Source organism: Cyclopterus lumpus, chromosome 24 (genome assembly GCF_009769545.1).
Source record: "Cyclopterus lumpus isolate fCycLum1 chromosome 24, fCycLum1.pri, whole genome shotgun sequence".
Lineage (NCBI taxonomy): Eukaryota > Metazoa > Chordata > Actinopteri > Perciformes > Cyclopteridae > Cyclopterus > Cyclopterus lumpus.
Genome location: NC_046989.1, coordinates 18,821,675 through 18,845,221, shown reverse-complemented (window position 1 = coordinate 18,845,221; position 23,547 = coordinate 18,821,675). Strand labels below are relative to the sequence as shown.

Here is a 23,547-nt window from a genome sequence, read left to right as displayed (position 1 = left end):
TCTGACCTCGTAGCATATGATTTGTCTCTTCATGGCCACGCACAAGCAGGTGAGCGAGCCATTGCGGACGGGGCCGGAGACGACGGTCTGGCAGCCTTTTGTCTCAGCCAGCTTGTAGGACTCGGTCTCGCGGCCGTCCAAGGCCTGCGTGGGGAAGAGACGGACGTGTCGGTTCCTGCCGGAGATGACCGCCAGCAGCTGCTCCTGGGGAATCAGGTCGATGTGGTGCACCTTCTTGTTGTCCCCCACCCGGATTATTTCTGAGGATGGAGGGAGAATAAAGAAGTGGGGATAAAGGAGGGAGAGAAAGGAAGCCGTGAAGATAAAAGAGGAACAGAGTGAAAGAGAACACATTGTAACAGATTTCAAACAGCAATGGAGGAGAAGGACCAAACCAGGGAACCAGGACACAGAACAGATCCTTGAGAGTGGGTCTTACCATCTTTGGTGACATGGATGACAAAAAGGCCTTCCTCGTTGCCCAGGGCAACACGCTCGTGATCTGTGGGCAAGGACGGCCATGTCAGTGTCAATTCGGGGGCAGAAAAGGGCATTCTGAGCAAGAAATGTTCCAATTATCTATTTTCACAACTGACGAACACAGAAAACAAATTGGTTGTCTGTGGAAATATCTCCACCTGGAACAACTACAGCCAGCTGTAAGCACACAAAGAAGGAGGGGTCTATTGTTGAGGTAATCTGGGGTCCTCATCAGCGGGGACATGTCATGTGTTCTTGGAGCACGGTGGCTGTTGAAGGCCCACCTATGATAGCAGCAGACTGAGTAGTCTTGATGAGCGGCAGCGTGCTGTCGTAGGCCTCCTTGGGGACGTAGACGAAGCGCTCCTTGAGCTTGTTCTTCTTGAGGATGCGGTGAAGCTCGTTGAGGAGGCCCACCCACTTGTTCCTCTCCTGATCGCTGTCGGCCAGGATCAGGATGGAGGGCTTGTGGTTGCTGGAGTGGGAGAGCTGGGATGCTGTCACCTGACGGGAGAAGAGGCGACAGGTGAAAGGTCACATTACATGTTGAACGGTATCTTAAGAATTTAGTGTGATTCAGATCATTTTGAAACTTTTGGTTGGAACCATGAAGAAAACATACTCTGAATATACACGGGATATCTTTGCGGCTGGCGTGGATGACATCAGAGGCGAGGACTGAACTGACTGAAAACTCTTCATCCCTGGACGACCGGAATGAGATCAAAGGTTAGACATCCAGGACCTCGGGCTGCTGTGATTGGTCCATTATTCTACACTCTCAGAACCCATCGACCATTGTTGTAACGAATGGACAATACTTCTGTGTTTCTGGTGCAGTTATCTGTCTAAGACTATATTTTTCTCTCACTTGTCGTTGATTACAGTCTGATGAAGATGAAGTTGAGAGATTGTTTCATGTTTCAATGCAGAACAAAAGTTTCGTTAATAAAACTTTAAGTCATGTTCCCAGAATGCATTCCGGCAGTGTGCACCGCCTCTTTTGCTCTCCCCGTGGACTGTTTGGACTGCTTGAACGTGATTGGTCAATACTACAAATGGAACACAAACGAAAACCACAACGCTTCCAATAATAAAATCTTGTCTCATTGCCTTAATCTATATAAACAGATATCGGCATTCATATGCCGATATCTGTTCATATAGATTAATGAATACATTAAAAAGGTCATAAAATGTATCTGCAACTATTTGATAATCTATCAAGTCATTTTTCTAGCAAAAATGCCAAACAACTAGTTTCCACTTGTGACATGTGAAGCTTTTTATATCAACTATCTTGGACAGAATATAGTATTCATAAATCACACACTTCTCCTACCTCATATCTATGACTTGGCTCACTACTACACTTGGTTGCGTGGCTTTTCCTTCTCCCAGTTCGTAGAGGAACAGCTTGAAGTCACACACCACAGCCATCGCTCTCTGCCAGCCCTTCTTCACCCCCGTGGGTTTGGGAACCTAGGACCGACACAAAGACATGGGTGAGTGAAGTAACATGGACCTACCCCAAAGCTTCTACAGCGTTATGCAAAGGTCCTAACCCAGATTCAATTCCCACTTGGGGCATCTGCAGTCGAGTGTGAGCCGTCGTGCTACTGCGAGAAACCTTAATCCAAGTATAACCAAAAGCTGGAGCTCAAGTTAACATGTGTGTGGATTTGGGAAGAAAGCAGGCAGACTAAAAGTTCCATCTTAAAGTAACTATCTGTGGCCAAAGACGATCAGGGCCTCACTCACCCTGACGTGCCCTTCATACGCAGTACCAATGCCCCTCTGAGGGTCGATGCCGAGCGGGCCCTTGGTTTGGTCCTGGGGAACGGGACACACAGCTGGAGCCTTGTCCGCACAGGTCACATGGCAGGAGAAGTTACACACTGGGCAAGGAGAGAGACAAATGAGGTGTTTAACTGCTCACGGATCAGAATTTAAAATCAATAAAGAAGGCAAGCTAGTAGTTTTAATCTTTCAATTAGGAATCAAACTTTTACATAACAATAACATAAACTGGAAGTATTGAAGTATAAGATGATGCAGGTGTTGCGTGTGTTAGAGATTTAATGGTGTCTACGGGTTGAATCAGAGATCGCAGAACACAGTTTACATCCAATCAACTGTTTCGCTATTCCTGTCTTTACTGTTAGGTTCAACAGAAATTCTGAAAAGATGTCCTGAGACCAGTAATTTATAATATAAAGTATTTAATAAAAGAATAAGGATCATAAGCATATATTTCTGTCCCAGCCGGGCGCGCTCACGTGTCGTTGGGTACGATTTATATGAATAAACATCTGTTAAAATAGGGAGCTGTCTACCGCCTTCAGGTGAGAGGACAAATGCCTTAGAGAGTTCTGAAAGGTTAAATATAATCCATACACTGAGCATAAAGCTTCTCCATTGGTTAGTATCAGGTATGCATGATTATACCTCAACTACACAGCATGCTATTTGCCTTTCAGTACAAAGAGGCAGACTTCTCTAAGCAATAAACCACGATGCTACTTCCCTTATCTCTTCCCTTTTGGCCCTAAACAGTAAGATGGGCTCCTTCAAAATAAATGCCTCTCTTCCAGTCTCTTAGGGAGACCACTACTTTGACTACGCCTCCTTGGATCAATACATTCCATTCATACCTGAGTCATCTTTATAGTTATGATAACTATAAAACATAAAACAATCAGCATACAGTTACAATAATACTTATTCAGTGATTACACTTATACAGTAACATACTTATACAGTGACAGTGACTTTCCTCCCATGTTTGCCCAACGCATTCTTCAGAATATTCCTTATTGATTATCATATCTTTCTTATGTATTAATTTAAAACATGGACTTTCCTATTTACATGTGCAAGTATATATATATAAAATCATTACAACTCTACATTACCTTCACAGGTGCAGCCTTGACGTATGAGCCCCACCATGAGGGAAGTGCACTGGTTACACTTAGTGGGCGTGCTGAAGGACTTCACCACAAACTGATGTGCTTTGGGCTGTGGAGAGCATGAACGAAATGAGCACGAGTGAACAAGAGAGACAACCATCAGTGCTTGTGAACCAAACATGAAGTCTGCTGTGGCAAGATTCAACAAGGAAGTGTGAGCCGATAGCAAAATGTCTGACCTTGGGAGAGGAGCGTCCAATGCTGCCGTACCCTCCCGAGCGCATGGTGGGGGTCTGGACTGTGCGAGGAGGATGGTCCATCAACTGCACCATAGAACACACAAAAACACACAGCAGTGAGATGCTGGAGCTCCGCAGTGTTCGTGCTTCCCAGGAAACTAAATGCTAGGGCAAGACCGTCTATGATCTCAGTGCCAAGGATGGCGGTGTCGAAGTTAGAGCGGACAATAAATTCATCCAATCCATTATTTCATATTGTTCACCAAGGTGCACAGATTTAAAATTCAAGATTTGTCTTCAGTTTCCAACAGGCTCATATTAGCAGAATATGAGCAATGATTTAGCTTCAGGGAGACTCCATTAAAACCTCCTACAAGCACCACGAGTCCCAGTTAGGACACAGTTGTTTACTTGCAGCCCCATATTCAACAATCTGAGAACAGACTGGAGTCTACTGCTGGCCTCAATGTTCTGCTTTTCATTGCACGGCTCACATTTTCTCTATAATTGAGTTACTTTCAATTCACATAGGATGACCTATTTGACAATCTCAGTATAGTGGGATGCTGAGTCACAATCTTAGCTGCTTGAGTTGGTAAGAGGAACATTTGGACCCATCGACATGCCAGACATGCATATCTGCCATATTTAGAGCGAGAACTACACAAGTCTTATACTCTTCATTATTCCTATGCAGATATTCTAAATCAGACCTTACTGGGGAGGGGATGGGATAGGAAAAGATAGAGAATTACATCCAATCAAAAGTCCTCTTGTACTTAGACATATTCTACATCTATGTTGCTAGAAACATACCAGCCTCTATACAAATACAGACTGCGTGATTGTCTGACCTCTATGGGCTCCATATCACTAGCCATGGAGGGTGACCGCGAGCGGGACTTGAGGTGGGATTTAGGGTCATCTTCTCTGGATGGAGTATTGGATGGGGTGAAGTTATCCATAGAGTCCATCTGAGGAGAGAGAGGACATAGGATAGGAGAAAGGATAAGTGAGAAAAGGAGGACAAAAAGAGGGAGGCGGATTTATAAAAAAGGATAAAGAGGATGGGAAATGAAGAGGAACCAGGTGGTGATGAGACAGATGGAAAGAGGAAGATGAGGAGGAAGGAAAGGACACAGGATGGATTTAACAAAACAAAACAGAGAACAGTATGCTGCATTCATGCTTAAGAGAGAATTAGCGGGTGCCATAATACACAAATGGAAAACAGTATACACACACATATTGTGGTCAATATGTCGTCATATCCACTCGACTTTAAAAGCCACAAAGGAAAACCACCATAACTTTATTGCACCCCATGTTTTGTACCACACGGGAACACATCACAGCCCAGTGACCATGCTAATTTGAGACACCACAAGCGTACACCATACACCATGCATGGCCAGCCAAAAGCTAAACTCAATAAAAAGAAAAATACACACAAACACCAATGCACATAGGCACCACAAAAAGCAATACTCCCATAAAATATGGGAAATCCGAAAAATTTGACGCACACACAAATATCTAAATATATTTTTCAGAACCCATGCCATGCAATCAGACAGCCAGAGTAAACATACACAGGAGACGCCAAACAAATCAAACATCAATGTGACAAGACAGCACATTTAGAAAGGTTCAATGAAATCACATAGCGCAGTGATGGTGCTTACGCGTCTGCCTTTGCTAGCTGGGCCAACGGATGGCGAGCGCTTCAGTGGCAGGAGAGGCAGAGACAGAGAGATGAGTGAATATCAGAAACAAAGCTGAACACACTTCAACAGACTGAGGGGAAACAGGAAAATGTCGGTTCAGTGCTTCCCAAACTGTCATTGAGCTAACTATTTATCCATTAGTTTTAGCTAACTATTTCAACTATTTAACCATTACCTTTAGCTAACTATTTCACCATTACCTTTAGCTAACTATTTCAACTATTTAACCATTACCTTTAGCTAACTATTTCAACTATTTAACCATTACCTTTAGCTAACTATTTCAACTATTTATCCATTAGTTTTAGCTAACTATTTATCCATTAGTTTTAGCTAACTATTTAACCATTACCTTTAGCTAACTATTTCAACTATTTATCCATTAGTTTTAGCTAACTATTTCAACTATTTATCCATTAGTTTTAGCTAACTATTTCAACTATTTATCCATTAGTTTTAGCTAACTATTTCAACTATTTATCCATTAGTTTTAGCTAACTATTTCAACTATTTAACCATTACCTTTAGCTAACTATTTCAAATATCTATCCATTAGTTTGACAACTATGTTTTCCATTTAGCCATTATTATTATTAGCTAACATTACCAGCAAAGCACCTTTTTACACTCTTGTGTAAAAAAGGCACCTTGAGCTTCAACTGACTGAGATTTATTGGCAGCTCACTTGTTATATTAAATGTACTTAAAATCACACATTTGTAATCTCCATAACAAAAAATGTAAATGCGTTTCTCAAATTAAATTACAATATATTTTAGTTGAGTTAGTTTAGTTCAGATGAGCTAATTAGTTGAGCTTTCAACAGGCAATTGCTCCAGTACAACCTGGGGAACAGTCCAAGTTAGGAAACCTTCCATTAGACTACTGTATGTCCAAGAGAGGTGAACTGAGGACAGAGGCTGGAAAGGGGTGATGGGTGCAAATGGAAAAAATACACATGTTGATAAGCTGGAAAAGTAAACACGGAGCACAACGACAACGCAAGTTCTCTTTCGGGTTACACAAAGGCTAAAACAGGAGAGAAGGGCTTTAAGGGTTAAAAAAATGTACTTAGTGGTTCTGTTCAACAAAAGTTGTAGCACCAAAAAGCTAATGTAGAGCCATTCAAATAGCCCACTGGCATAAAAGAACTAGCAAGCAACAGAATTAAATGGCAGCAGAATGCAAAAAAAACATATCTTCACAAGTATATGCACTAGAAGCAAATTTAATGAATGTGCATTAGAAGCAAAGGAATGAATCTCACTGCATGTTTTTTGTATTTGTATAAAGAAAAAAGAGATTTATGACCGGACGCACTTTTTGCTGTGGTTCTGCTCTCAGTTACACTGATGCACAGGCACAAACTCACAAGACGCAATATGGATACACAGATCTACACTCTAATAAAATACTCAAGACTCCTACAGCATTCAGCTACGCGACACACACGGACACGCACACACACAGACACACGGACACACACACATATAGTGACACACAGACAAGGACACACACACACACAGACGGACACACATAGACACACAGACAAGGACACACACACGGAGACACACACACACGCACATACAGAGACACACAGACAAGGACACACATAGAGACACACACGGACACAGACGGACACACAGACACACATATAGTGACACACAGACAAGGACACACATGGAGACACACACACACACACACATACAGAGACACACAGACAAGGACACACACACACACAGACGGACACACAGACACACAGACAAGGACACACACGGAGACACACACACACGCACATACAGAGACACACAGACAAGGACACACACACACACACACACACAGACGGACACACACGGACACACACACGCACACAGACGGACACACACAGATACATATATAGTGAAACACACGGACACACAGACAAGGACACACACACACACACACAGAGACACACAGACAAGGACACACACACACAGACGGACACACATAGAGACACACAGACAAGGACACACACACACACACACACACCTCTACCTAATTAGGAGAAACTTACGTCTTCCCAAAACTCAATTAAAGAAGATGAGGATGAGGAATAAGAGTCCTGATGTACCAGAGAAACAACCAAAAAGATAGAACAAAAATAAAGATCTCAAGAAATTCATGTGAACAAAAAACAACGTAAAAGCATGACGAGAAAGCACAGATATAGTTTCATGGACTGCAGATTTATGAGGTTTATGATTTTCAAGCTGTTCATGATCATAGATTTCAAATCTTTAATTGCAGACAGATTTATCTAAATCAGCCTCTGGAAGGATTTCTTGTCCAGAATACTTACATCAAACTGGTCGAGTGCTGAGGTGGGGGCGTTGAGAAAAGCCAAGAAGGAATTCTGGGAATCCTGGTGCTTAACACCTTCAGACACAGAACAAATAACACAATCGTGGTGGTTAAGTACGTGATATTAAGACATCAAAGGGTGACTGAGACTAAATGAGTCACAGGACCGTTTCTCAGACATGGGGGGTTAGTAACAATACATTTCATGTACATAGCACATGGTTTTATGTCTAAAACATGGCTGCTGACGCAAAGCCCTTTCATTCGGGTCCCTGGCGTAGTGAGCCCTCTTTACAGATAATCTCTCATGAAAGGTTTCACTGTGTCCATTCAACCATCGGGATGTGATGTACAGAGAGATACGCTACATTTTGATAATCATATCATCCCATATATTTTCAAATACAAGCATACAAAGGCCGCTGGATTTAAAAAACATTTTTGTCTGCATCAATGGGCCATTAGTATTTTAGGGGCCGCAGTAGAAATTATAAATATATGCGTTAACCCATTTGCCACGTCATTCTTTGTGTGTTGGTGACAGACATGTTTATGTCGTACCCCTTCGTAGCCGCAGCTCCTCCGTCTCTTTCTTCAGCCTGTCGATCTCGGCCAGCAGCTCCTGGTTTTTACTCTCCACATCCTGCAGTTTACTGGTGGATCACAGAGAATAACCACTCACATAATATCCAGTTTCAGAAAGATTTTTTTCTTAAGAAACCTGGGAAACTAAATACAAAAACTTGTATTTTTCAATTGAAAAATAGTGAAAGATTCTGGTTTTCACTGTTGTTACAAAGCATCCATACCATTCTGTGGACATGTTGTCGGCCTTGACCTTGTTCAATTCATCCTGGATGCTCTGCTTGGCTCTGATCTCAGCGTCTAAGGCAGACTGCAGCTCCAGTCGGGCTGACATGTCCAGCTTGGCGAAGCGCCGCATCTTCCACGGCATGTCCTGGAACACAGAGGAAACATAGTTAGTACTACAGTTTATTACTGTCGCTGGTTTGTCACAATAACAGAAATCCAAAATGTAAAAGAACGCCAAGAAAAACTTAATCTTACTCAACATTCATTATCCTTATCTTAATCACAGCCTGCATCACAATAATACAGAGGATTTTACACTTGACGTAGCAGCATCCACAGCAGAGACTGTGTGTGTGTGTGTCTGTTTGTTTGTTTGTTTGTTTGTCTGTGTGTCTCTTTGTTTGTTTGTGTGTGTGTCTGTTTGTTTGTTTGTCTGTGTGTGTCACCGTAGCTCTCGCTCCCAGGCTGGTGTTTCTCAGTCCCTCCAGCTCTTCTGTCATCTTAGTGGCCAGAGCCTGCAGGTAACCTCGAGCATCCTTCTCATCGCTCACCCTGCAGGAGAGAAAACGCACGCACAAATACACATATTCCCATTAATATACATGCAACGACATACCTTCACCCATAACCATAAATACTGGCAGTCTGAAAAGGGACCCAATAACTATTGAGACTGTGAAAAGCCACAATAAAAAGACTAAGTATAATATTCCACCCACTAAGTGATCCTGTTTCCCAGTTTGTCCACTGCAGCAGCACAGTTCCTCCACCAGGGGGCAACATTAATCACTAAATTCTTCTAAAAATGCATTCCAGACTCAGCATTTGTAGGTGCATGTTTGGAACGGGAATTGGTGTATGTGTGTTTCTGCTCTGAATGTGGGGTTGTGTGTGTGTGTGTGTGTGTGTGCGTGTGTGTGTGTGTATGCTATGTGAGGACTGCGGGGCTTGTCCAACAGAGGGAGGCCGAGCAGCTGGCGAGGTGTCAGCTGCAATGGGAAGTGATCTGAGAGGAAGGGAGGGTCAAGTAGCACTACGATCTTTAGAGGCATGTGAGAAATGCTGCAGTAATACTGAATGGAGGTACCTAATACACTACTAAACAGCATGGGAGTGAGTGAGTGTGTGTGCATGCGTCTCACCATTGGATGATTTCCGTGATCTGGGCCTCCCAGTGAGCTACGCTCTCCTTTTTGTCAGCCAGCTCCCTCATCTCGTCCTCCAGCTGCCTGTTGGAGCCACTCACCTTCTCAAACATGCTGGTCAGCTGAGGGACACACACACACACACACACACAATGTAATGAGTGTAACAGGTGATGACTGTTCAATATGGAGGATGAAGCATCACATTGTTGAAGGTGTAATGATTTTACTCCCAGGTGCTCCACCACGGTGCTGCCAAACCACACAAAAACAAAAAGGTGATAAATCTCAAAAAGGTTTTCTTGAATCCTTTCATATCAGAAGTGTGTGAAGACGTAACCATGGTGACATCATTACAAGTGTAAAGCTGCCCCGTTGTTTGACGGAATACCTGCGTTGTGGGCACATTTAGTTGTTTGGAGTATTACAATTAGTCTTTCCATATATGACAAGTGAAAATGGAACAACAGCCTGGGGGTTGCTAATAGTAAAATAAATAAATTAAATTAATTATATATTTTTATATATATATATATATATATATATATATATATATATATATATATATATATATATATATATATATAAATATAATCAGAAATACAATGGACGACCCACTCATACCAACACATGTGGTTTTAAATAGCTTATGTGAGTTATTTAATAGAAAGTAAATAAAAAGAAATGCTCTCGCATGAGGTCCAATGTACTTCATGGTTAAAAATACAGAAAATTGATTTCAAATCGGCAAATATTCAAAAAACATCTCTTACAGAATACATCAAAGTACATCATGGCTTGTTGTTTTTTGCTCTGGTAGTTTTGGAGTTTGATTTGAGTTAAAATGTCACGCTAGTCAGTGGATCTGATTTCAAAATGAGGCCCCCATGCCCAGATGTGACAGAGTATTGCACAGATGACTGCACAGGCTTGGAAAGGGCCACCAGACACCAGGAAGTCCTAGTGAATCATGGCTGGAGCTGTTAAGCTAGCCTTCTCTGGGCCTCATGCAAGACGCACTTAGTAGGAACTCAGTGGCAGGTCAGTCCCATCAGTCATGGAGAGAGTCTGCCTTTCTTCACCGGGGGAACACTGCAGAACTAATACATGTAGAATTATGTAATATGTAACCAACATCAACTCAAACTAAAATGTGTAAAACAGTGTGACGCACATCATGGCTTGCCAATTTGATGAGAGTCTTGAAGATTTTAGGGGCAGGTTTGTGGACCTGAAGTGAAAGACTCCTGTGGGTCCTGTTCACTTCTAAAGACGCAGTAACAAGAGCTCCTGCGTGGCTGAGCTGCTAGAGCAGAGCTCCACTCTGCATCATTACTGCACAGCCATCAACGTTTTGAACTTCCACAGTGACGGTGTGCCCGCTCTGAAGACATGCAGGAAAATGTATGTATGAATTGTAGCCTGATTTTGCTCCTAAGCAAAGTTGAAAGTCAGTGCCTCCTTTGAAAGATAAGACTTGTCAAACAATAATATTTTCACGCTCTCCAAATGTTTTGAAGGACTGTTTTGTACAGAGAAGCAAACCATACAGACAGATCTAATCTGTGATAATCCAAGTCCTCCACCTTTTCTAAATATCATTTTTCAGAAGGTGAAATAACAGAATAATACATTAAATATGTAGAGTGATGTGTGCTTTCATTCCGGTGGCAGCCACATCCACATCGGCTCTGTTTCATCGAAGATACTTTCCATTTTATCAGTTGCAGACTTTAAAAGCAACACGCTCACATTTTATTCCATATGTCAAAATGCCTCCCTGGGACATTGTTTAAATTGGGAGCCTTCTTGAACTTCCAAGAGCTAATTCCAAAGTCAATAGAGCGAAATCCAGAGAGTCATTCCATCCGACTGTGCAGGAGGCTGCAGAGTGCTTTTATGGGCTATATTGACAGTGATGTCTTTGGCATAGCTGGGAGGGTTGGAGGAATGGGATGAAAGGGTTTGGGCCGGGTCACCTGGGGTTAGGGAATGGTGTTTTCCGTTTTGTGTGTGTGCCTGTGTGTGTGTGCATGTATGTGTGTGCATGTGTGTGTGTGCATGTGTGCGGTCGAGAGATGAACATTGCTGTCGTTGTGTGCTCATATCTTACCTTATCCAGTTCACTGGACAGCTTCTTATTTTCCTCGGTGAGCAGGACTCTCTCCCTCTCGTACTTCTGCTTGTACTCCGTCTCAAACTCCTCCCGCTCGGCTTGGCTGGAGGAAGCACACACACACAGATTGTTAAGCTTCTCACACTGTTGTTCACAGCTGCAAATCCAATGTGGACTTTGTCAATATCACACGAACACTATCTCAATCTATAAAGAATCCTCCAGGTCGGTCTGCAGCCCCTCTGCTTTCCAAACCTACAGATTCACCTTTGTTGGTGTGTGGGCTTCAGACGCCACACATTGCCTCTAAGACCCAAATCAAAGGCTAAAACCAGGCCCACATTATTCAGTCCAAACACATTAATGCAGTTAGAATCCGATACAGCGGTGTGTTTGAAAACAAATTAGAAAGCAGTGAGTTTTATGTAAGTTAGGCTACGGGGCACAATAACAGAGCTCTAAAGCCTTCTCCTCAAAAACAAGATCCTATTAAAATGTGATTAATCCAGCAGTTGTCAACATGGGATCAAGTGCCCCTGAGTATCTACCAGGGGCACTTGATCAACTTGGCCTGCAGCAGAAACACAAGTTACTCATTTTCATTTCTTGGTAGTTTAATATGCGAGTTGGCACATTTTGACAGCTGTATCTACTTATCCAACCATCAGTTTACCATTGAAATCTACACTTACAGTTACAAAAAGATATACAAGTTCCCACTGTGTTTCAATACTTCAGCTGTATGGCTCAGGGTGTCACCCACTGAGGAAAACATCAACAGCTCTCATTCAAGACTTAACTTATTTAAAGTCTTAATGCACCTCCTCAGAAGGTGGGGGTCAATATGGAGAGGATAATAAATAGATGAAAACTCTTACAAGGAGGTTAGCTGCAAACAGGTTTATTCTCTGGTTGGGATAAGAGCAGCACGACTATTAGAGCCTAAGAATATTATATTAAAATATTACTATTCATAAGAAACCGCACTTCACAGTTACTACACATTAAGACCAGACAGGGACTTCTTAATAGGACTGTAATTACCTCACACAATCATCACTGGAAAACCATAAAGGAAACAAGAATAACGTCATGACAGCCGAGAGATATTGTACTAAAGCAAAAATACAGTAGAAAAAACAGAAGAGAAAAGAGCACCTCTCACGGCGAGTCTTGTCCAGCTTGTCTTTGAGCATCAGGATCTCCTTCTGCAGGGCCAGGTGTTGGCCCTCGGCGTCCCGCAGCTCCTTGCGCAGGGCCTTCAGCTCGGTGCCGTGCTGCGCCTCCCTGCGCGCCAACTCCTCCTCATACTGGAGCGTCTTCTTCTCCAGGTCCCCCCGGAGGCGGCCCACCTCCTGGGTCTGGTCCGCCGAGGCCGGGGCGGCAGAGGAGCCGGCCTGCTTCAGCTGGGTGGTGTGGAGAGGGAGAAAAGTGGCGGGGTAGGGCGGAGGGGAGGGGAAGAATATTAAAGTATGGAAAAGGGAGTTCATGAAACTTATGGGTTTTTTCTTTACACGAAATGTACCAAAACACTGGTGTATATGTATCCTAGGTAGATAATGAGAAATAATACGAAACTAAATTAAAATGATACCCTCTAAACTAAATTTACCTCAAACACTATTACTAAGCTTGTTTACAAGATATTTATCTATAGAGGGAACTGTGAGGGAAGCTTCAGGGGGCACAAATTGAAACCAGAACCTCTTCGTCCTGCTGCCTACAGACTCTGCATGTGAACACACAATCTCTCTACAGAGATTACACAGCGCTGTCTGGATGCTTCTGGTCTGAGGTCTTAACTCTTAAGGATGTACGGAGGCTCCGTAGACGGACAGGTCTGTGTCCAGCTGTGTTTTGTTTGCACACTAACCTTAAGTCCTTCCAGCTCCTCCTCCAGCTGTCGGCTGTACTGCTCGCTACGCTCCTTCAGCTTCCTCTCCTTCTGAGCCTCCGCTGCCTGCACCTCCGCCTGCGCCTCCGTCTGATTGACGCAGAAACGCCAGTGACTTGGAGGCGAGCATAGGTCATGCACCACTTCGCATTTTACAGCCAGTGTGACATCGTTTCTAATCTACTTCATAAATATTCATGGGGACCTGTAAATATTTCTACAATACACAGAAGCTTGAATTGTGCACCAACCACAGGGAGACTACTCTACCTCCTTCTTGGCCCTCTCGGCCTTTCGCACCTCAAGGCGGAGAGCCTCGACCTTCTGACCCTGGCTCTCCATCTCCTCCTCCTTGTCACGCAGCTGGCGAGTCAGGCGCTGCTTCACCGACCTGGGGGAAACAAGTTCAGTCAAAGATGAGGAGAAAAAACTTTGAGCAAGCATACTAACGATTTTGGTATTCAAAACGTGTCTTTGTTTTGAGTAATGGTCTGGAGCAGTGATCCTACCTGAGGTCTGTGAGTCTCTCGTTAAGCTCAGAAAACTCCTGCATGGCCACTTTCCTCTGGCTGTGGGCTTCCTTCAGCTCTTTGGACTGAGACTTCAGCCTCTCGTTGGCCTCCAGAAGATCCTGGCCAGATAAAACGAGGGTGTAAATACACATTTTGATTGCTAAAGTGACTTCAAGGACAATTAAGCACAGTTTATGTTACCTTTTTTAAATCAAAGCTGAGCAGTCTGGTTTTTATATTTGTACAATTATCTTTTGAAGCATTGTTGAGACCAAGTGCTACATTTCTGTTACTATAGATAATATAGGCACAGTATTTAAGTTAATATAAAGAAAATACTACATCCAACAGCAATGCTGGTTCTACCTTGTGCATGTCATCCTTCTCCTGTGCGACGCTCTTCATCCGTCTCTCCAGAGTCTTGGTGTGTTTTGATGAGTCCTCCAGGTCCCTGCGGGCTAACGACACGTCCTCCAGCTGCTTCTCAAGTTGGCCTGAGTCTGACACACACACACACACACACACACACACACGTTTTAAATGCAATGAAACGTGTTACTTTTCCAAGTGTGGATTTGCTCATTTGACCGAAGTTCTACTGAGCTGAATATGAACAAAAGTAGAAAAGTCCTGACCAGCGATCTGCTTCTTGAGGATGTCGATCTCAGTCTGCAGACTCCTGATCTCCCCCTCCTTGTTGGCACTGGGGGGGCCCTCCCCTGTCGGGTGCTGCAGGGCCTGCACCGTCTGGGTTGCCTCTGCAACCGGTAGCAGGCATCAGTTTTGTGCTTTGTTATACTTTCTTTTTTTTGAGTTGCGCAAATATGTGATTAAGCTTTGTAATGCATTCTAGTTCGACCAATGAAAGAGCAGTACGTGTCTCCTCGCACTCCACCTCAAGCTGCAAAGACTCTTCCGTCAGCCTTACCTTGCAGTTTGCGGCTCAGCTCTACTTTCTCTTGCTCCAGGCGGCGGATCCTCCGCTCATAGGCCTCTGTGGCCAGGCTGTCTTCCAGGCTGCGCTGGACATCCAGGTCCAACTGGTCCCGGCCCGCCTTACCCGGCTCCCCCGCCAGCTGTCGCAGGCAAGCCCGGTCGGATAGGGAACTACAGGGGAAAAGGTGGAACAGTGCCGGTGAGAATCGGTGACAAAAAAACGTGGATGAATAAGCGTTATGGCGTTTAACAGTATTAGCATATGAAAGTTAATGAAGAGAAAGAGGCCAGAAGGGAAACAGCAGGAGAGGAGGAACAGGAAAGAGAAGTGGACGACGAGAGAGAGAGATAAGTTGACGGTGGAGAGGATGTTGAGTCATGGAGGAAGGAGAGGGAGGGTGGCGAAGGAACGACAGCGACATAAAGGAAGATGGGGAGTGTGTGACAGAGAGAGAGAGACAGACAGAGAAGAGAAAAGAAGAGAGAGACACAGACAGGCAGAGAGAGAGAGAGAGAGGCCGTTATCACTGAGCCTTGAAGAGATAAGAAAGGAAGTGGTGCTTTGTTGCTTTCTCACGGGTAGCCTTCAGTGGGAAGATCTACAGCGAGTCCTGGACATCCCCTTATTAGGGAGGGAGGCTGCTTCAACACTCCTTCAGATGGGTGCATGTTAGAGTAGCGATGAGAAGGCTTGTCTGGCCATTTAGAACTACATTTTATGCTCGATAGTGACACACCTCTCTTATATTAAGAAAATTTCAGGTTTTCTAAAAACGTATGTTTAATTATCCAAATGAGGTGTTATCTTTTCAAATATGTGCTAATTTGCATACATTTCCAAAACAGAAATGTGAATTTTTAATGAGGCCAAGTTCAAAATTCTTGTTTCATTGCATTAACACGTTAGGGTCAAAGGGAATTTGGGATATTTCTTTACATCAATCCATAACTCAAAGTCTAACTGTAGGCAGTTGTGAAAAATAATCTTTTTAATCTATTTTGGCACTTACCATTTACTGGTGTAGGTGAAGCCCACAAAGGGCAGGTGGTGGCCAGAGAAGGCCGTGTGTGAGGGAGGGGGCATGGTCTCCTGAAAGATTATTAAACATGACAGAAGTGAGACTTTTAATTAGAATATATACGCGATTATAAACAATAGGAATACAATTCCCTCACCGAGTTTTTCAGGCAGTCATCATCCACATCAAAGTTGGAGGTGTCGGTGGGACTGCTGACCTCTGGGATGTAGGGGGCCTCACACGTGAGAACGTTTTCCCAATCGATGCCTGAACACAAGTGAGGTCACACTTACAAAACAGGATGATAAACCACTCCTATAATAATAAGCACGAAATAGTGGCAACAATCCATCAACTCTGGGTACCTGAACTGCAAAAGATGTGTGCAGGAAATCCTTTTTTATTATCATTGTCACCTAATGTCAAGAATAAATTACCTACAATAAGCTCATAACGAGTACAGCATAATATAATATTTATTAAATGACTGCTGAGGTACCAAAATTAGGCTGACACAGACACTTGTATTGGAAAAGGAAACAACACTCAAATCGGGGAACACACGGCTTCATTTGCGACGTTAGACTGTACCAATGAAGAAGGGGTGGTGCTTGAAGTCCTCAATGCCGTTCTGGCCCAATCGGTGCTCTCGACTGCAAATGAGCCTGCGGACTAGATCCTTGGCGTCCTCCGACACGTCTGTTATCTGCTGCGGGAACTGGAAGCGCTCCTGGGCCAGACGGGATGGTGCGCATTAGAGGCAGCAGAGCTCTCACATTGGGTTTGTCGGCATTCACATTTCTAGCAGGGCGCCTTTGTTTCTAATTTCTGCTCATAAGCTCCTTTACTGCAGCATCGATACGTCATGGTCATGTATTACCATGTCATTTACACCTCCAGAGAAGCAGCGTGAAATCAACTCTACAAGCTCACCTTGTGGTTCATGATCTTGCCGTAGGTCTCCACCAGGGACTCGGCGTAGAAAGGAGTCTCGCCGTACAGCATTTCATACATGCAGACGCCCAGGGACCACCAGTCGCACTCGGGTCCATACTTGCCCTTACCGTCCTCCATGGCCTGGAGGATTTCTGGGGAGATGTAGTCAGGAGTCCCCACCGCCACAGAGGACTGGACCTAGCAGAGGGGCAAAAGCAAAGGTCAGAAAGTGATCTTAATTCAAAAAAGACTACGAGACAAAATCTCACATACGAAGACGCAAAGAAGTTAAGTATTCCAGTTCAGCTGGAACACTTGTGAAAGTAACGATGATGATGAGTTACACAAGTCTTGGAAGCATGCAAGACCACCGAACAGAGAGCAGATTAAACTTCCAGACCTCCACTACAGGATGACTGCCCTCGTCTACACAGTTTTAGGAACTCTTTTTATTTTATCAAAGCCATTTTTTCACATTTGATTTGGAATCTGGAATTATAATCAAAGCAGAATTTTGAAGAAAGTGCCAAAAGTACCACAGTGGAAGAGAAAAGGCAGATGTTGGCCTCGTCTCTATTATTCAGGAGGTTGCAGATGAATTACACTCTTATCGGGATTCAAAGCTTCAATCTCAACGTTTTAGTCTGAGACGAAGCGTCCAAAGAGCCTAAGTGATCACACAACCTCATTACTATATTAACATTGTAGGGACATACTGAGGCACTTCTCTGCTCTTCCATTTCATCATGTTGGTGTTCTGTTGTGCAACACCTGAGGGGAACTTTTTTTTTTGTCTGAATCATAAACTGCAGACACAGCCAAGCAGCTGAACCACAGGCTCCTCCTGAGACCCACGGGGGGTTGACGAGGAGGTCAGCGAAGCTCTGGTTTGTTTGCTTTGGACCGGAGGGGGAGGCATCAGCAGCAGTGTGGTAAAGAAAAGAAGAAGAAAACATACCGTCCCGTCCTCCATGAGTTTCAGGCAGGAGCCGAAGTCGGCCAGGCGGATGTGGCCGTTCATATCCAGCAGAATGTTGTCGGGCTTAATGTCTCTGAAGGAAGATGGGGAGCATAAGAGAGGAGAAGACAACGTGAGCAAGCGATTCCTCAGTAGAATGAAGAAGATGAGGAAAACCACTTTTAAATAACACCTATAGGACATTCCAAACACACACACAAGTCTCATATTACCACATCAATTATCAAACTAAATAACCTGGGGAAATTTCAACCTGCCTACAAAGCTAGCGTGTGATAATTCAGATGTAGTTATGCTTCAATTAAGTGTAATTCCCCCCCCTGACCATTCATCAGCGGCGTGCAACTCTGAATTGACCACAGAAAAGAATCAACAGTGGAAAATACACACACACTCCCACTCCCCAAAAAAAGCCCCTGTGTCCTAAACAGACACACTCCCCAGTTGCTTGTCCTTCAGTGTTTGTGAACAGAGACCGACTGGGGGACACACAACACATTCTTTCACAGACGTGCACACAGCGGCCTCTCAACAGCATCTGCTCTGCATTACTACGACTGATGACGTGTTTATAATGGAGATACAAAGTGGGAGGACGCTTTGCTGCACAGGGTGTACGTTCTACCAGCCAGATCATCTCAATATGCCATGTCACCGGTCGATTATCAAAAATAGCTGTGGAATATTTTTCCAGATCGATTTGTCCAACGAGTAACGCTGCGTTAGTTTTGCATTACTTCATCATTATGAAACATTTGTTTACTTCGTGTAAGTTACCAACGCCATGGTAACTTCTTTTTCTAGGTGCCAACAAACTATTAGGAACGCATCCCAAAGGGAATACGGTGCAGGAGATGCTGCGGATTGTTCAACAGGTGGTCGCTGGTGATATAGTCTAATGTGGGTGCTGACGTAGATCTGTGGCCTGGTCTAGTGTAGTCTGAGTCCATGGTGGAGGGTTCTCAGGCTGTGCCACTTGACCTTCTGCTGTTAGTATTAACATTTTGAATTATGCAGTTACGATCCATGTTATAACATGTGTAAAATCATACTAAATTGCTGGCCTGAACTACTATGAAACAGAGACGTCATTGTGGCTAAATATAGCCTCTGTCCTTGCCTGACCATTTCACTGATTTTCCCCTGTGCCTGAGGCCCTCTTATCAACACATGGAACCACACCACGGCCCAATACACAAGGTATGGAGGAGGGTACATAGACAGAATAAATAAATAAATACAAGTTAGAATAACTGCAAAAAGCATTTTGGAGGTTCTTACAGGTTCTCTGAGCTCATCACAACATGCGCCGGGTCAGAGTTAAGACGGATGATGTGGTGATAGCGGTGTGCCTTCCTAGGCTGTGACAACAGTCTGTCAATGAAGCTATAAGTTGTTCATTTTACTCATGTAGTGGCTTAGCGTACATTAGCTTGCCAATTCCACCATGTTTTCAAGCTAGCGTTAAACTGATTGGTTACAGAAAATGAGCGGAGCAGCAGGCTGTTCCCCGCTGCCAGGCGACGAGAGGAGAGCAGACCGTCGCCATGGAGACGGAGGAGGTAGGTGTGCTCTGGTTGCTACAGTCCGTGTCTGAAGCTGGCTGTGAGGTGAAGTTACATGTTAAACAGTAATGTTTTAGTGAAGATGGATGAATGAGACTTGGATTAGACTGCTTGGTAAAGCATGTTTTATAGACCTACTTGATTTCATCAAAAGGCATGATTAAAAACTAAAACTTTTCAAGGGAAAACAGAATAACTCGGGGTCTTTCTGTGGCTGAAGTGTTCCTTTAAAGCTTGTGACATTTCTACTTTAGTATTTTCCTTAAACGCGTCTTGACTACCCTGGGAGATGTTGGTTTTTGTTTCTTCCTGTAAAAAGACAGAGCAGACAAGGTTTGGCTTTGAAGACGTCTTTGATGTTTCCGTCTTCAAAGTCAGATGTGAAGGCCCTGGCATTTCTCAGTAGTGTTAATAGTCCCATCTCTTGGGGCGGAAGGGGCTGGCTTAGATACACAGTAGCGACGCCACACTGTCACCAAGCTGTAAAACCTTGGATTAAAGTAATATGCGCACATATATGACTTGTGTAGTCTCATAAAAGTCGGGCTCTACTAGAATTGACACTTCCCAAATCACTGCATCACAGGTTGCTTTTTAAAGATCTTGCCTGCTCACAGATGACTTCCAGAAGCAGAGACTGTATATGGCAACCGATACGCAACCGATCTGGAGTATGAACTTGGCAGGCGCCAACACACACACACTCACCGTCATACTATCAGAGAGCTGAACACTCGAAGACGGAGGATTTCTCTGATAAGATTGTTATGTTTCTACTCTCCAAACATACCCATAATGGTATGAGAAGGCAAACAGCCTCTTTTGGCTTGCAACAGTATAATAATGTTGTAAACAGAGCCTTAGGAACAAGTCCATCTTTTAGAAGAGCATTAAACTGTTTCATTAAACACAAACAAGAACTTAAGGGGCCCTGTGGACTTGCTGGTGATCCAAAATACAATGACCTATAGGTGGCGCTAATGTTGCCAAGAAACAAGTCAAAACACCAGAAGAGGCCGGGAGGAGGAAGACAGGCAGGTTTCAATATTATTACTCCATGGTCTGTGTTTGTTTATTGAGGACACAATAATAATAATTGAGCAATGAGCAGATGTTTCTTTAACACACTTCATCTAGTGGGTCTTTACTGGTTCTGTCTTTCTGTCCTCGTTTGAGAGCTCACTAAGATAATCATGTTGATATGGCAATTAAGTATTGAATCTTGAAAATATTAAATGTTTACAACTGTATTTTTTTAATATACTTTGTGATAAGACTACACACTGTACTACATACATTAAAGCTGAAGAGTCCATATTTTAAAACAGTATAAGATGCATACCTTCTCTGAATAGACCATATTCCTACAGTACTGGGTCCGTCGGGTTAATACAGGCTAAAAGAAAGAGGACTTGATCATTTAATTTGTTTATTTCCATTTAAGTTAAGTAAGCTTAACTTTCACAGTGACAAAGGATGTGGATATCATGCTTTACTTCTTAAATAAATGTGTTCCCACATCACACAGGACTGCGTGTTCACGAGAGTGGCTGTCCATCACCGGGCACACACGGAATCGTGACGAGAAGTATCGACCTTACAGATCATGAGTGCGTGAGTGCACACACACGAACACGCGCACACACACACACAGCTGGAAGGCCTTAATCGGTTCTAGAGACTTCTGGTTGATTTGACCCTCGCCCGTGCACCCGTGCGTGGAGGAAAAGCAGCACAGGGGGTGCTGTTATTTAGAACTCTGCTCACGCCTCTCTTCTTCTCTCTGTTTAGGAGCAATTGTGTCTCTTTCTGTGATCCCTTTGTCCCCCCAGCACAGGAGCTGACTCATGTTCAGCCCTCCGCACATGGACGGATCCCAGAAAAGCGCCGGTGCTAAGCTAGTGCTACGCTACGCCGGTTAGAGGAGCTAATTGGGCTACTGTGTCACATGGCTTCTGCGGTCTTAAGGAGCGGCGCGGAGACAAGAATAGCGGGAGGTAATCTCCTCTTAAGACCACAGCCTCCATCTGTGAGGGCCATCTGGACGCCACCTCACAATGCACACACAATGTAGCCCGCAGCAACACCGGCACAGACGAGGCATGTCCACACGGCTCTGGCCGAGTGCTTGTTGACACGTGCGTCAAAGAACTACTGTGTGTTATTTCCATCAAGGTGGAGAATACCTCAAACATCCAAGAAATCAGAAAGACTGGATGTCTCTTGAGCCTCTTTTCCACCTGTTCTCATGGACCAGGAACCCTTGTCTGATTGGTCAAACACAGACAGCTGCTTCAACTCTTGATTGTTTCCCTGAATTACATTAGAGCACAAATAAATAACCATCAAACAACGATTTACTGTGTAGACAGACGCTCTTAATTTAATTTTCCTCCTCATTACATCCAACGTGCATCAGTACTATGCAGCATCTTCAGGCCGCTATTAGTTCCTCAAAGTCCTGGGACTAAAATGACCATGAAGTTATTGGTGGCAGCTTTAGATCACAGCTGTGAAGAGACAACCGTCTCTGATCAATAATAAAACACACAAAGGAAAACACACGCTAACAAGTATTCTACAGTAGTAAGACCCCTCTCAAGACAGCTCTTTTCATTTGTTGTCCCTCCTCTCTCCGGGATCACATCTGTCCCTCGACACACACTGTTGTCCCTCTTTACCAACCCCCACTCCATGAGAATCCCCCTATGTCACGCAGTGCGTCTCTCTCAGACTAATATATACACACACTCTCACCCTTGGCAGACAGATGTGGTGCTCGGCAGCACAAAGCCATGCTGAGTTGGTCTATTGAAACGTTTGTCCGGCCCCTCTGGGAGGCCCCGCGGAACACACACACACACACACACACACACACACACACACACACACACACACACACACACACACACACACACACACACACACACACACACACACACACACACACACACACACACACACACACACACACACACACACACACACACACACACACACACACACACACACACACACACACACACACACACACACACACACACACACACACACACACACACACACACACACACACACACACACACACACACACACACACAAATTTCAAATAGTTTTGGCATTGTAGCAAGGTCACAAGCTGAAATGCCATAATTTGGACCAATAAGGTTAGTAATATAACTTGAGGCAACATGATGATAAATACCATGAGACTACAAATGCCTTATTCCTTAATAAATGTCATTGCTTTGGGGCATCCATACTAATTCTGGAGGATACTTGAATACCTAGACAATAGTCCTGGTGGGGAGCTGGAGTCATAAGGACTGTGAAATATTCCTCTGACTCTTTACTCATTATGGCAGGAATATGGAAACATTTATTTATCCCTCGTTTCTTATTACAGCTTGCAAACCAAATGAAAAATGCAGTCCCATCCAGGGACTCTTCATACTCTGACCACTTGAGTATCGTGGAGTGCTGATTTGTAGGCCAAACCCACATTTTAGCGTCATACTGGTTATCTCTACAAAAAGCTTTTGGATTATGGCATACATAATAATCTCTGTGACAAATTACAATACTTACACGTTTGTGTCCAGCAAGATAATAATCACCAATGAACACCACTTTTATGGTTTTTGAAGCATGAATGCAATCAGCAGAAGTAAACACACTACGCTCCCATGGCTTCACTTCCTCCAGGAAGCTGAAGGAGGACTTGTTTGATGTTTAGTAGTTTCAGTCAGATACACCAAAACAGCAACTCATGTATTTTATATCCTACATCAAAACCTTATAATCTCTTAAACTGGGGTGAACCACATACTTTATTTTAGTCATCTACCCAAAGCCCATTAAAAACTAAAAGAACATTGACGTTGAGACGAGGGAATGCCGGCTCATTCCTTCAGCATGAATAGAAGACAATGGT

General features: G+C 43.8%; 1 protein-coding gene across 6 annotated transcripts in view; it reads right to left on the bottom strand.

The window, feature by feature from the left end:
- Nucleotides 1-23,547, bottom strand: part of cdc42bpab (CDC42 binding protein kinase alpha (DMPK-like) b) — a 64,161-nt gene that overhangs the window by 7,098 nt on the left and 33,516 nt on the right. For 5 of the 6 annotated variants that reach the window (XM_034526990.1, XM_034526988.1, XM_034526993.1 and 2 more), the window contains 28 exons: nt 18,028-18,121; nt 17,067-17,267; nt 16,725-16,863; nt 16,291-16,400; nt 16,125-16,204; nt 15,107-15,285; nt 14,814-14,936; nt 14,545-14,678; nt 14,176-14,297; nt 13,937-14,057; nt 13,646-13,756; nt 12,931-13,178; nt 11,770-11,875; nt 9,654-9,778; nt 8,958-9,063; nt 8,508-8,656; nt 8,260-8,351; nt 7,697-7,773; nt 5,317-5,355; nt 4,486-4,605; nt 3,632-3,715; nt 3,396-3,501; nt 2,242-2,378; nt 1,823-1,962; nt 1,103-1,184; nt 765-984; nt 440-502; nt 7-260 (listed from right to left, as the gene is read on the bottom strand). In XM_034526990.1, coding sequence (XP_034382881.1) covers nt 7-260; nt 440-502; nt 765-984; nt 1,103-1,184; nt 1,823-1,962; nt 2,242-2,378; nt 3,396-3,501; nt 3,632-3,715; nt 4,486-4,605; nt 5,317-5,355; nt 7,697-7,773; nt 8,260-8,351; nt 8,508-8,656; nt 8,958-9,063; nt 9,654-9,778; nt 11,770-11,875; nt 12,931-13,178; nt 13,646-13,756; nt 13,937-14,057; nt 14,176-14,297; nt 14,545-14,678; nt 14,814-14,936; nt 15,107-15,285; nt 16,125-16,204; nt 16,291-16,400; nt 16,725-16,863; nt 17,067-17,267; nt 18,028-18,121 — 3,562 coding nt within the window. The remainder of the gene's footprint in view (nt 1-6; nt 261-439; nt 503-764; nt 985-1,102; nt 1,185-1,822; nt 1,963-2,241; nt 2,379-3,395; nt 3,502-3,631; nt 3,716-4,485; nt 4,606-5,316; nt 5,356-7,696; nt 7,774-8,259; nt 8,352-8,507; nt 8,657-8,957; nt 9,064-9,653; nt 9,779-11,769; nt 11,876-12,930; nt 13,179-13,645; nt 13,757-13,936; nt 14,058-14,175; nt 14,298-14,544; nt 14,679-14,813; nt 14,937-15,106; nt 15,286-16,124; nt 16,205-16,290; nt 16,401-16,724; nt 16,864-17,066; nt 17,268-18,027; nt 18,122-23,547) is intronic. The other variant, XM_034526991.1, reaches the window with a different exon arrangement.